The 13,814-nt window shown below is 49.9% G+C and overlaps 1 protein-coding gene across 3 annotated transcripts in view; it reads right to left on the bottom strand.

Moving 5' to 3' along the window:
* ADAMTS7 (ADAM metallopeptidase with thrombospondin type 1 motif 7) overlaps nucleotides 1-10,892 on the bottom strand; it is a 34,680-nt gene extending 23,788 nt beyond the window's left edge. For all 3 annotated transcript variants that reach the window (XM_080934777.1, XM_080934778.1, XM_080934779.1), the window contains exons 1-3: nucleotides 10,774-10,892; nucleotides 2,335-2,690; nucleotides 473-638 (exon numbers count right to left, since the gene is read on the bottom strand). In XM_080934777.1, coding sequence (XP_080790903.1) covers nucleotides 473-638; nucleotides 2,335-2,690; nucleotides 10,774-10,843 — 592 coding nt within the window. In that variant the 5' untranslated portion in view covers nucleotides 10,844-10,892. The remainder of the gene's footprint in view (nucleotides 1-472; nucleotides 639-2,334; nucleotides 2,691-10,773) is intronic.
* Between the last annotated feature and the right edge of the window lie 2,922 nt (nucleotides 10,893-13,814).

Raw genomic sequence — 13,814 nt, 5'->3', positions numbered from 1 at the left:
GCAGTTGTGTAGAGAGAACAGGGGAAGATGGATGATCAACGTGGACAAGGGAGATGCGTGGCAATAGAAATGACAGTTTAGTGGAACTGTCAGGCCTATGTCACAGGTTAATGGGACATCAAAGGCTAGGGTGGTGTGTCTGTTTAACTAGTCCAGTGATTCTCAACCTTCCTACTGCTGTGACCCTTTAATAAAGTTCCTCATGTGTTGTGATCCCCCCAACCACAAATTTATTTTTGTTGCAACTTCATAACTATACATTTTACTACTATCATGAATCATAACGTAAATATCAGGTATTCAGGATATCTGATATGCAATCCCTGTGAAAGGGTCGTTTAACCTACCCAAGGGTCTGACCCATAGGTTGAGAAACACTGCTTCAGTCCAAGAAAGCAGGGCATGAGGGTATTCAGAGAGGTTCTAGAAAGGACATGAGTCTCCAGTCACAACTCCACAGGGAGATACATACCTTGCACACCACAGGTGCCTGAAGCCCTTGAGTCATCCCGCTGGGCCTGCTGTCCAGAGCCTTGGCGCTTATATACCACATGGGGCTGGGCATGTCCAGGCTGAGCTGGAACTTCATCCAGAGGCTCAATAAAGTAGTCCTCATTGGAGAGCTGGAACACACCTCTCTGGGAAAAATGTACCCGGGTCACCGGTGGAGAGGACTGGCACATGGTTGTCCTTCCACACACCTAGGCCCTGCTCAGTTGAGCCTCACCATCACCATCTGGACCCACAATAAACAGAGCAACTCCCTCCTTCTGTCCTGTGGCTACTTCTTCCCTTGACATCCTACACAGCCAAGGGCTCCAAAGCAAAGCTTGGGCCCTAACTAGGGGCCTCTTGAAACATCTCCAAGGATTTGGCCCATCCTCGACACACTCCATTAGGAGGGAGAAAGAGGGTGTATTGGACTCTGACGAGATGACATTTGACACAATGGGTCCCAGACAGCCCTCCTGAGTCGGGTGGCCCATACCCATGTGCCCAGGATATTTGCGTCTCCTTTTCTTGCCAGTCTTCTCCAGCCACCACGACCCCGCCTAGCTGGCCATTCCTTCTTGACGACCTCTTCAATCTCCCAGAGGCAATGAATCACTTCAAAAGCAGCTCTGTCACACCCAAGCCAGCCAGTTGCCATGACCACCGAGATAGTCTACTTCTGGAGTCCACAGCTGGCCAGAGAAGGGAAGCTGGCAGAAGCACTTTGGGCGCATCTGCCTGGCATGGAGTTGTGCATAGAATGGAAGGTCATGAGATGCACTCAGGCCAACAGCCCTAGCAAGCTGGAGACTCCAGTAGACACGGTGTCACCCCCTTTAGACTTTTCCCACTAGGACCAATTAGGCCCCCTGGGTCACACGGAGCCAAGAAACACAGAGTACAAGAAAGTACACCTGCTTTAGGGACTACAGAAGGGGCTATGACTCAGCCTCCATTCTCAAACGGTGACCTTAGGCGAGGTCTGCTTGAACCTAAGAACAGGGAGATCACCTCTGCTCAGCTGCCGTGCGGGCTCGGCGAGAGGAAGTGCACCGAAGAAGCAGGCAGAGGCTCCTAAACCAGAGTAGATGACTGCACGGCTGGGCCTCTCAGGCCTAGGCGCCGTGCAGCTCAGGGCGCACGCTGTTCATTGCTGGTCTCACGGTTTTTACCTGGGCTATCCTGGCGAGAGACCTTTGGAAGCAGTGCATGGCTGTATCTGTGTACCCCCATTGCTGCGGTACACCCTAGGGGGCTTGATGGTGCAGAAAGCAAATGAATGCTGCCTGATTCGGAGGCACTTTGGCCTTTGGGTAGTGGAATCCCACCGGCAATTAGGAATGTCTTAGAGGCTAGCAGAGGAAGGAAGAGACGGATGGGTTGGGCTGCAAGGCTAAAAGACAAGTGAGTTTGCAGAGAATCACCCGTAAATGGCACCCCAGAAGAAAGGGGGCCAACTGCTTACTTAGCTTCTGCAAACTCTGGGGTCTCTGGAGTAGCAGCTTCCTTCCTGCCCAGAACATTTTCAGAGCTTCAAGAACTGGAATCCAAAACAAACAGACAAACAAAGCCAGGCCATAGTGGTACACACCTTTAATCCTAGCACTCGGGAGGCTGAGGCAGGAGGATCTCCGAGTTCAAGGACAGAGTGATCTACAGAGTGGCCCAACCAGGGCAAAGAAGGATAAACTTTCGAGCTCCCTGTCCTCCAGAACACGGAAGTCCGTGCTGTCGTTCATGTTTCCTCCATAAGCTCAGAGCTGAGAGAGGAAAGGTACCCCCAGCAGAGCCATCACACCACACCAAACTCAGCCCTCCCCACGTGCATCCCAGAGAACTCACTAGGCCATCACAGGCGCTGATGGCTGCGAAGCCACCTTCCAGCTCTGGGTCCTGGACATCACCAAGCAAATGGCAGGTCGGGACACCAGTTTGGATATGCGTGTGGCCCAGGCTGCTGCGACGTCGGATCTCACTCACAAAGCCAGGAGCCAGGAGATAAGGGTTGGTGGTCAAGTTGAAAAGCAGGTCCCGCCCTTGGTACTGCAGCTGGTAGAAAGAAGACGAGGCCTGCGTGGCAGACACATCCCTCTTGCGCAGCACCCGTGGCCACAGCTCATAGGACAGGAAGGAGCCTCCAGCATCCACTCGCACAGGGTGCACAATGTCCAAACCTGCCCGGCCCTCAGTTTCAAGACCTGCTGAGAGAAAGTAACATTCAGGTCCAAGCCAGACTCGGGGTTCTAGCAGATCTCCAGGAACTAGAGAAAGGGGCAGCTAAGAGATGGTAGGATACCTAGACCAAATTCTTGTCATGGCTAAGCCTGGTGAGGAAAATTTGTAGTCCCAGCACTCGGGAGTTTTAGGAGACTGAGACCCTACACCAAGGGGGGCATCCCCCAGTACCCCACATCAGAAAAACAAAGCCAAACCCTTTCCCAATGATTTTAACCAGCTTTGCTGTTTCATGACTCGGTGCCTCAGTTTCTCCATCTGAACTCCTCCAGTAACTACTTAACCCATCTCTCTCCAGGCTTACACCTCAGGAGCCCTTCGTCAACTCAACATAGCGACCAGAAGGAGCCAGGATCTTATCCTTCTCATGACACTGTGGCTACCCCCATCTCACTTAGAGCACAGGGAAGTAGCAGTGGTGCAATGGGCCTCCTGGGTAAGGAGGCTTCTCCAATGTCATCCCCAACTACTCCTTACTTCCCTCAGCTGGACCTCCCAGCCTCGCAGTGTTCCTCAGAAAGCCAGATGTGTCCCCACCTCAGGATTTTGCATTGCTGTTCCCTGTGTCTGAACAGCCTTCCCTCTATCTTCCACCATCTTCTTTCACCTCTGCTCTGAGTATGATGTTGTCAGAACAGCAGCTTTCAAGCCAAACCTACTCCCTCAGTCAGTAAGAGTCTCCCCCCAGAAGCCACACCAGGCTGAGTGTACGTGTCAAGGTAGAATGACTCTACCTCCTGTTCAGACAAGTGAACAATTCCCATTGTTAGCATTTCGAGGACTAACTGATAACCAACTTATCAGTGCCACCAAGGAAAGACACATGTGAATACATCAAAATAATACCAGAAATGCCAGAAGAGGGAGCTTGTCACACCAGATGGAACCTTTTCACCTTATACATTAGAAGAGCCCCAAGATTGGACACGGCAGGCACACTAACCTACCACTATGAGCCTTGTCCAGAGAAGATGCCACAGTGAGGAACCTTCATCTGTCCTGGGAATGCAGTTCAAGCAGCTTTTGTCTGTCAGGGACATATGGCCCACTCAAAAGTGACACTCATTACTGCTGCCACCTGGACCTGTGCTTGCTAACTCTGAGCCTTGACAGCTCTGTGACTTGCAGTTCATAAAACATATTCAGTCCTGCTTTGGAACTGGGCTGCCTCTTTAACCCATTCTGTAACATTTATATAGAACAGTGTGAAAGATAATGTGCCAGCCAGAGTTAATATTAGTAATTAAGATGAGACTAGGGGCTGGGACGGATGGCTCGGTGGGTAAAGTGCGTACAACTCAAGAACAAGGACCCGAGTTCAATCCCCACAACCAAGGTTTGTAAAATCAGTAGTGGCATGCATCCACAATCCCAGGATGGGGGCAGCCAGACAGGAAAATCCATAGGCTTCCTGACAAGTCAGACATTCTAACCAAATCAGTGAGACCCTAATGCAAAGGAGGCAGACAGAATTCCTAAAGATAACACCCGAAGTTGTCCTCTCTGACTTCTGCACATGTATACACATGCTGCACTCACACACACACACACACACACACACACACACACACATACTTCAGAATACAATAATGAAATAACCTGCTTACTGAGGGCTGAAGAGAAGGCTCAGTTGGTAAGAAGACCACTGCACAAGAGTGTGAATCCCTAGAACAAGAGGGTGGATCCCCAGAAAAAGCTGGGTGCAGTGGTACTTACCGGTAACCCCAGCTCTGAGGAAAGGAGGATGAAGACAGGCAGGTCTCTGAAGGTCATTAGCCAGACTAGGTGAACCAGCAAGCTTCGTGATCAGTGAAAAACTCTTCCTCAAAAGTTAAGGTGTGAGCAATTGAGGAAAGACAATATCTACCTGTGACCTCCAGTGCATTCATACACAGAAATGTGTACACACATACACTACCAAGTAAGCACACACACACACACAGAGAGAGAGAGAGAGAGAGAGAGAGAGAGAGAGAGAGAGAGAGAGAGCAAACCTGTTTGCTGATGACTAATTAATTTAAGGAAAACTCAGTGAATTACAGCCAACAAATTTGATGTAACTTCTTACATTGTGTCTGTTCCTAACATGGGTCACCTGTGATAACCTCCTTAAAGCCCTTGCTCAAACATCTGTCTGTGAGGCCTTTCTTGGCCATTTGATTTTAATAGTATGACGCACGGGCTTTCTCTATCCCCCTTCCTTGCTTTATTTTTCCCCCACAGCAATGACACACCCTGTCATTTAACATTTCTTGTTATGTGTCCCTTTGTTTCCTCTCTCCTCCCAATGTCACTACTAGGAAGGTAAAAATCTTCATATTGTTTGTTGAAGAATTTAAGTGCAAGAAGTGTTTGGAACACAGTTGTTTTTCAGGAAATATTTGTTGAATGAATGTGTAGAAAGGAATAACAATAGAACTTACTTTTCAGGGGCTCTTCTGACGACTGAGCAAACTAAGCTACTTTACACACAACAGCGCCTGGCCCACTAGACTCCGAAGACATTATTGGGATTGTTACTAGCCTGGTGGGGTGTGTCCTCAGATGCCTGTGGGATATGCACATATCTGTTGCCCTCCTGGGTTAGGGAGGAGGACCATCCAGATGAGGCCCCTGCTGCCTTTCTACCAGTCTCAGTGGAACACCCGTGACTTCTTTCTTTGAAATAAAGCAAGAGCTCATGAACTGGAGAAAGTCTGAAGACCTCCACTTATTCCCTTAAGGTTTGGAAATCACTCTCTCTGTTGCTTTTAGACTGTCCAGAAAGAAAAAACATTCATGTTCTTTATTTCTTTCTTCCTTTCTTTCTTTCTTTGTTTTCCGTGCATCCCTTCTTAGGAAAACATCTGTAAATGCCTAAGATACAAGGAAAATCAAAAAAGTCCATTGTACGAAATCATAGCTCTCACCGTAACCTTGAAGGTGGAGTGCAGAATCGTGTGATCACTGAGTCATTAAGAGAGGTCTAATGACGATGCTGGAGACTATGGTTATTTTAAAGTAGTAAAGAGCAATAAGGCTTACGTCAAAGTTTCTGCATCAGTGAGATAAGAAAATTCCTTTTAGGGCTGGAGAGAATTAGCAGTTAAGACAGGTACTGCTCTTGCAGAGGACCTGGGTTCAGTTCCCAGCACACATATGGCAGGTTACAAACAACTGTGGCTTCAGTTTCAGGGGATTTAATAGTCCTCCTCAGTCCCCTATACACATGTGGTACACATGCATACACTTAGCATACACAAAATAAATTTCTTAAGTTATGGGGGAAATGTTCTTGTAGAGCTGGGGGAAGTGAGGTCAGCCAGTAAAGTGCTTGCCTTGCAAGTGTGAGTTTGATCCGCAGAACCACATAAACATCTAGCCAGGTGACACACACTAGGTGATCCCAGCACTAGGGAGGTGGAGGCTGGGGAATCCCTGGGACTCCGTGGCCAGCCGGTCTAGCTAAATTGGCTAGCCCCAGGAAAATAATAGCCCACTGTCTCAATGGAGGGTGAATATACCATTCCTAAAGCTGATACCCAGGGCTGTCCTCTGGCCTCCACACGTGTTAATATTGGGATTCACTGATAATGTATAGCTAGATATTCACACTTCATAAGTTTAGTGTGTTAGTCTTATTCATAATGAAAGAAAAATGCTAAATGTCACTCGAGGTTATAAAAGCTGTAGGTGTGATATTTTCCAATGCAGGTTCCTTGCTACTTAGGATTTGTGGTCCCTCAGGCTGAAAACTCTAGGTTAGGGCACCAAGAATAAGGTACATCAATCAGACTGTCTTCCAGGTAAGAGAGCAAAGGAGGGCTCGGAGAGGTAGAGTAAGCTAGACCCACACACTGAGAGTGAGAGAACAAAGATGTGACCCGCTTCCCAAACGGCTTCTCTTCAGTAATATCTATATACTCAGACGTCTGTGCTTTCTCATCATCAATATGAAGAAATTTGACTAGACAAGCTTCCTAGAGGTCCATAGCTAGATCCAGAAGGAATCTCAGGGATGCTGCCCAGACAGTGGAGTGATGGATAACATAATGTAAGTCTGAGCATAATCACCAGCTCTACAAGACTGATGGCGCACACCTGTAATCCCAGCTCTGCAAGACTGATGGCACACACCTGTAATCCCAGCATTGGAGATGGGAGAAGTGAGGACCAGAGATCCAAGGTCATCCTTAGCTGCATACAGAGTGTGAGTCCTGACAGAGTTATTTAAGACCCTCGAGAAAACAATGTATCTTTCTGCACACCTCCCTACATTGGTGCTGGGAGAGCCCTGCTCTTCCGTTGTCCCCTAACCCTTTCCCTCTCTGCAATTCCTAGACTTCAGGCACAGCTAGGAAACATGCTGCAGTGATTCACTGAGATTTTCGGCCAGATACCCAACCGCTCAGGCATAGGGAAACGTTCTGGTCCAAGTGTCCTGCAGACATATCCTGAAATCTTTTCGGCCACCTGCCAATTGAGAGCCTACTCAGAGGCTCGACTATGGCCATGTTACAAAACCAAACCCTCCCTTTACCTGCTGCCAAAACTCACACAGGGTGTCACTCACATGCCAATGGTGTGCCCCTACTCAAGACATGACCCTCTGCCCACGGCTGCCCTGACCTCTCTGAGAGTCACAGGACGAGTGAGCTGGAAAGAAATGCTGTGTGGCTTTGAGCAAGTCTTTCCAATCAATGAACTTCGGGGGGGGTGGGGGAGGTGGGAAGTGCAGAGAGTTCCCAGACTTCCTGGACAAGAATTTCTTAAAAACAAATTCCCAGGCCCCATCCCAGACTCACTGAATCAGCATCTCCACGAAGGAGGATGAGGAAGCTTTTTTTTTTTTTTTTGCAAAAGCCTCAGGGAACTGGACTGTGAGGAAGGATAGAAATCTCCCACGGGGAGTGAACTGGACTGACTGACCTTCATTGGCACCTACAGAGCTTTGAAAAAGTTCCAGGCACATGAGACCCAGCCCACAGACTGCTATTCTGTAGGTTTGGGGGTCCTAGGGTCCCAAGATGTATATGCTGTGTAATCATACCTTCCCAGGGGTTCTAGCTAGGTCCTTTCAGAGGCATCCTAATAGGAGTGTTTGAAACTACTGCCATGACCGTACACTGAAGGCCTGTTCTGTTCATTGGCACATATATTGAAAAACTTAGACAATTTCCAATGTTTAAAAATTATACGATCTTTACTCACCCACCCCCAAAGAATTTCAATTCCAAGCCTTCCTTGAAGTCTTGTTATCTAAACACGTCAGACCTTAATCAGAAAAGCAGTGAGTACTCCTTTGAAACCTGTGTCCCCATCTGTCTCGGTCCCCATCTGTCTCAGTCCCCATCTGTCTCGGTCCCCACTGCGCATGATTGCGGCCAACACAGAGGTTGAGTGGAGACAAGCTGCCTGTTCAATATCATGCATGTATTTTCTTTCATTCAGTAAAAAAAACAAAAAAAAAACAAAAAAACAAAAAACTTCACCTCTAACCAAAGTGGGGAAAAAACAATAAGCAGGCCAAGAGCCCACTGTTTCTAAACAAACCTGTCTCTCCACCAGCCTTGTTTGCTCATTTCTGTTATGAAATGCTGGGCTCACAGTATCCGGTGTACCCTGCATACTAACTGTTTGGGAGCATTTGGTGTTCCAAAGTCCAGGAAAAACTACCCTACCCTCATCAAATAGAGAGGTTGGCACAAGGCATCCACAGCCTCTCACCCTGGCACAGTATGAAAGTCCAAGCAAAGGAAGGCGAGCCCCTTGCTTAGACTGGAATGGACTGCCATGAAGCACTCTTCACCAGAGACAGCCCACTGTAAACCTCAGGTCCTCAGAATTCCTCAGCATGTGCGTGTGAACTGAGTCATCTCCTTAGCTTTAAACCATGTCAAAAGATAAGCACCGTGAATTAAAAGATGAGTGATTCTCAGCCGTGCCTATCAGAAGACCCTGGTAGAGACTTTGGTGGCTGAAACCATCAGCACCTAGTGGCCATAAAGGGTAATTGCAGGTTCAAATGCATTCATAAGGTGGGAGCTCCACAGGAACAGAGCATTTGAGCTCAAATTCCCTTGGAATAGCAGCTGGCACCACCCAGCAGGGTGCCAGTGGCTCGTGGCAGTGTTCTGCCAGGTCAGGTCTGCCTTGATATGACCGAGCTCCTGCCACAGGACACATACCCCTGTGATAAAGACTCTGCATATCACCCCTAGGTGACAACTCTCACTTCAGAGCTTCTGCCAGAGAAATGTCAGCATCGTACTAACCCTCACCTCACTATCAAGAGCCTAAATTACAATCCAGCCCTTCAAATGACCTGCAGAAGTCCATCTACTCAGGGCTCACAGAGCAATGCAGAAGAAAACACAACGGTGGTGAGGGGAGGGGTGGTCATAACCAACCTGGCAAGCCCAGAGACCTTGAGAAGAAAAATAGTACAATTTTTCCTAAAACTTAAGCCTAGAATATGTTCCTTGGTTTTCCGTTCAGTGGGCAAGAGTCCACACTTAGAAAACAAAGAGGTCCACAGCCTCGGAGTCAGAAATTCTAAGACCAGAAACAGGAGGACCCCACACTACATATCTAGAGGGATTGGAGAGACACACACTCCGCCCTGGTGGGCAGCAGTGCCAAGAGTAGTGAAGGGAGAATGGTTGGCCTGCTGGAACCCCAGGCAACAACTCCAAACAGCAGGATTCCTCAAAGACCCTATGGTGTCCGTCTAACAAAGTAAAAAGGTAACGGCCACTACACGGCAGTCACTGCCCAGTAATAAACAACTGATCTTCAGTATTTTGGGCCTCACAAGAATCCTAAAAGGCAGACCTCTCCTGACCATGCACACCTTCCAATGGCCCAGGCAGGCACAGGAGCTGTTGTTTCTTCTCTCTCTTCCCCCTGCCCTCTCTGACAGTTCACGATATCTTTTAACCTGTCTCTATACCCGCAGAAAAACCTTTTATACATGTCGGCTGCCTTGCAGTTCAGATAACAGATGATGAGAAATAAGAGTGAGTAAGGCTGGGTCCCCAACAGGTACTCACTACACACGCACACACCCAACCTTTTTCAATGTTACTGTTAGATTAATCCCAAAATGCTGCTTTCCTCAGCCACAACCCTCAGTGGTTTAAATGTTCCTTACATCCAGACCCATAGCTACAGTATCTTCACCAGGAAGGCAAGTGGCCTAATCTGGCCCAGGGCAGATGTTCCTTGAGGTCACCCTTGTCTCATCCATATTGGTCCAACTCAGAGTTCATCCACCCCTCCAGTCCTTTCACCCCTGTCGAACCCTTGAATCCCTCACCTGCAGATACTTGACCAGCCCCCATTTGGCCTGGAGCTTTCTAAACACAGGCTCTGGGGTCTCCCACATCCCCGACTCTCACAGTTTCAGGCCGGCTGCTCCGGACTCTCCAGAAGCGCGCTGCAATGCAGGTCGCAGCCAAACAAGAGCCTGGACGCTGGCCAGAGGCTCGTCGGAGGCCGGCCGGCCGGGCGGGGCTGGGAGAATTAACCCAGGGCGGAGGAAGAAGCTCCGGCTCCCCATTCCCCTCCCTTGAACACTTGGGGGAGGGGGAGGCAGGAAATGCAAGGGCGATGGGGGACCCGGACCCCCGCGCCCGCCAAGTAGGGAGGAACGGCGGCAGACCCTGGTAGACCTGCGACCCGGCGCGGTCCCCAACAGCGTCCTGGCTGGTTTGCTTTCCAGGAGAGTCACCCGAAGGACAGTGTGAGAAGCCGTGTCTCTCGCGAATCGTTCAGCCCACTCGGAGGAATGCTCTCCCGGGAGAGATGCACTCAGCGCTGCACGCGCGGCGGGGAAGCCGAAGCCCAAAGAGTGCAAGCTCATCCCAAGGGCAAGTCCCGGACCCCAGCTGAGTGGACAACTGAAGGATGGTTCCCGGTGGGTGCAGCTTTTCTCAGCTGCCAACCGGACCGGGGCTGATCCCTAATCTCAGGAAAAGCCGGTTCTGCACCGGGTGCACAGAGAAGCTGTTGGGATCGCGGGAAGGATGGCAGGGTCAGGCGGGTCCCAGAGGCTCAGCCACCCACCTGATGCAGGTCCCGGGACGTGGGGCGCCAGAGCGCACAGGATCAGGAGGAGATTGGGACCCCGGTGCATGGCCAGGACGGGGTGGCCGCAGGACGACCCCTTGTGCACGCCTTCTTTTGCGCCGTTGCGTCCCTGTCGGGCCTGGGTCCCACTCAGGACATGCCGGGCTTTAAACTCGGGAAAAGGTCCGGGTCCTGACTCTAGCCGCCGGGCAGCTGCTCTCGCTCCTCCGGCAACAAAGACTGCAAGGCCCGCCCCCTCAGCCAGCTGCCGAGGCAAAGAAAGGGAGCGAGAAGCCGAGAAGGAAAAAAAAAGAAAAGAAAGAAAGAAAGAAAGAAAAGGAAGGAGGGAGGGCGGGAGGGGGGAGCAGGGAGCGCCCACCCCCGCCCCGCCCGTCGGGCTCCTGCCCCCGCCCCCACCGGCCTCGCCCCGCCCCCGCCAGGCCTCAGAGCCCCGCGGGCGGGCCACCTCTTGCTGAGCGCGGTCCCCACCCTACCAACTCCTGACCGCCTGCAGGGCTACAGTCGTCCCCTGGCGGCGGAGCAGGCCCAGGCCGTCTGTACCTTCCGAGGTCCCACCCCCCTCCAAATCTGTAGTTTCGTGTCACTAATCTGTGTTTCAGGAGACGTTCTTGGGTCCCAGGCAAAGAAGGAAACCTGGAAACCCCCAAGAGACCGAGATGGCACAGCGAGGAGGCAGGATCCGGGGGCTTCTAGATTTGTGTCTAACACAGGAGAGAGGCCTGAGCCCTTCTAGACTGGGCAGCAGTTTCTCACTCAAGATTGGGTTCTCTGATTCCTTGTCTCGAGATGCTTTCTTATGTCTGTTTCCCCTGGAATCAGTGCAGAGTTCTGCCAACAGCCTGTTGACTCTGGTGGGCCAAGACAGAGCCTACAGATTTTCAGAAGGAACGCTGGCAGCCTGGAGGCCGGCCAACCCTGCCTCCTATTCCCAAGACCCTTCAGTCCTTGGTGGCCCTAACTCTGTGTCTGGTTTCCACATCTCTTTTAGCCAATACTTCCAGGAACAGACTCAGGAGAACCCGTGCACAGACACACGTACACACACACACACACACACACACACACACATACACCATCTTCACTAAGCCTGGTCATGATGTACTTATGTAGCCCTATGTCTCCCCTTGGTCAATCTTTGTGTTGCCCACCAAGGTACACGGGGACCCATATAACTTGTTGGCAGTCTCCTAGTCTCTCTCATGCTTAGGAGCTCATATCTCCCTCTCTGCTGTCTAGCTCTCTTAGCTCTAGGGAGACTTCCTCATCTGCTTTCTTCACAGTCATCCTCAATGACTCCATCTTAGTTCCTTTAGGTCTTGGGACCACCTGAGGCTGTGACATCCCTCTGCTGCTGAGACTGCTGTTCACTCACTGTCTGCACTGTTTGTTTCATTTTGTTTCCTCTAGTCCCTTGTCGTCTTTCTTCTCTCTACCCTTTGACCTCTTCTGGCTCCATCTTCCCTATCCCCCCACCTCTGACACCTCTGACAGTGGCCCGTACAACTAAGGCTACCCCATCTTCCCAAACATCTCCCACCCAGCGCAAAGGTGCCGAAAACTGGCACCTAACTGCTTGCTCTTCCTCTGAATATGTAGAGCAAACACTTTACACTGTTGGGAAATGATCTCACCAGGACTCTGTGACCCTCTCACCCCCTCTTCCCAAAAGGATTCAGTCCCAATATTCTCCGAAGCCCATGATTTCCATGAGCTACTAGCCCTCAGTCTTAAATGTTCTATTCCTAGTAGACTCTGATGATGAGTTTCCCTTGTCACTCCCACATGCTCATCTGCCCTCTTCTGAACCTTGTTCCTATTGGTTACCCTCCTCCTCAGCCCCTCATCTACCCTCAAGCAAGCCTCAAAGCCAGAAATCTTTACACTGATTGGCTGCTGCATCCCGGACCTGTCCTCTCCTTAGCAAGCTGTTTACTCCACAAGTGCTAGGTTTAACTGCAGGACCAAGGGATGCATCTGTAAGAAGAAAAAAAAAAAATCAGTGAGTCCAGACTCTGAAAGAGGTCACACAACGAGCACGTAGGAAAACGTAGAGATGGAGCCAGCCACTGAGAAGCACATGGAAGAAAAGAAACTGCATGAAAACAGAGATCTACCTTCTACGTGATGGTCACGGCGAGCAGCCACGCGTGCATAGCCTTTTGCTTTGTGAACCGAAATGACCAGGCAGAAACAACTGTGCCAAAGAGAAAAAGATGGGCAAATGCTTGTCAAACTTTCAGGCCTAGCTTTTATGTTACTTCTTCCAGAAAGCCCTTACAATCCCTCTTCTGGGTTCCAGAATACCATACCGTGGCACTAATCACACCAACGAGCCATTGCCTGATATGGCTCTGCCAGTCCCACCACTGGGAACTACTATAGCTGGCTTGAATTGGTCTTTAAGAACCTCGCACCCAGCATAGCACAGCCTTTTCTGGCTAACATAACCTGTTTCCCTACTTCTTTAGCCAGTCTCCAGGGTCAAGCAACAGATTAGAGGCTTGGGGGAAGTGCCACATTATTTATGTATTTGGATATTTTGTCCACATGTATGTGTGTACTGGTGCTTGGTGCCCAGAGAGGCCAGAAGAGTGTCAGATCCCCTGGAACTGGAGTTACAGATAGTTATGAGTCACCATGTGGTTGCTGGGAATTGAACCTGGGACCTCTGGAATAACAACCAGTGCTTTTAACCACTAAACCATTTCTCTAGTTCCTAACGTCTGTATTTTCAAAGTCCACAGCTGTCAACGTCTCTGTTCTGTTTCCGTCGGTGTCCCGGGTCCTAGTCCATATTCTGTCCCCATCTTGCTGAGTACCCTCACTAGAAACCTCTTTGGGAACTACACCAAACGCAGCGGTGTTAGTGGCTTCTTAATAATTGTGTTACAATTTCCCTCTTACCCACCTAGCTAGCAGATAGCTGAGACTGAACCATTACATTTACTTAACAAACTTTAAAGGCACAACAGAGCAGTGTTACTCTATTTTAATCCTCTAAACTAATCTGCCTTCTT

This window comes from Micromys minutus, assembly GCF_963924665.1.
Source record: "Micromys minutus genome assembly, chromosome: 21".
NCBI lineage: Eukaryota > Metazoa > Chordata > Mammalia > Rodentia > Muridae > Micromys > Micromys minutus.
Note: the sequence above shows the minus strand (reverse complement) of the source record. Positions and strands in the feature narration are given on the sequence as shown.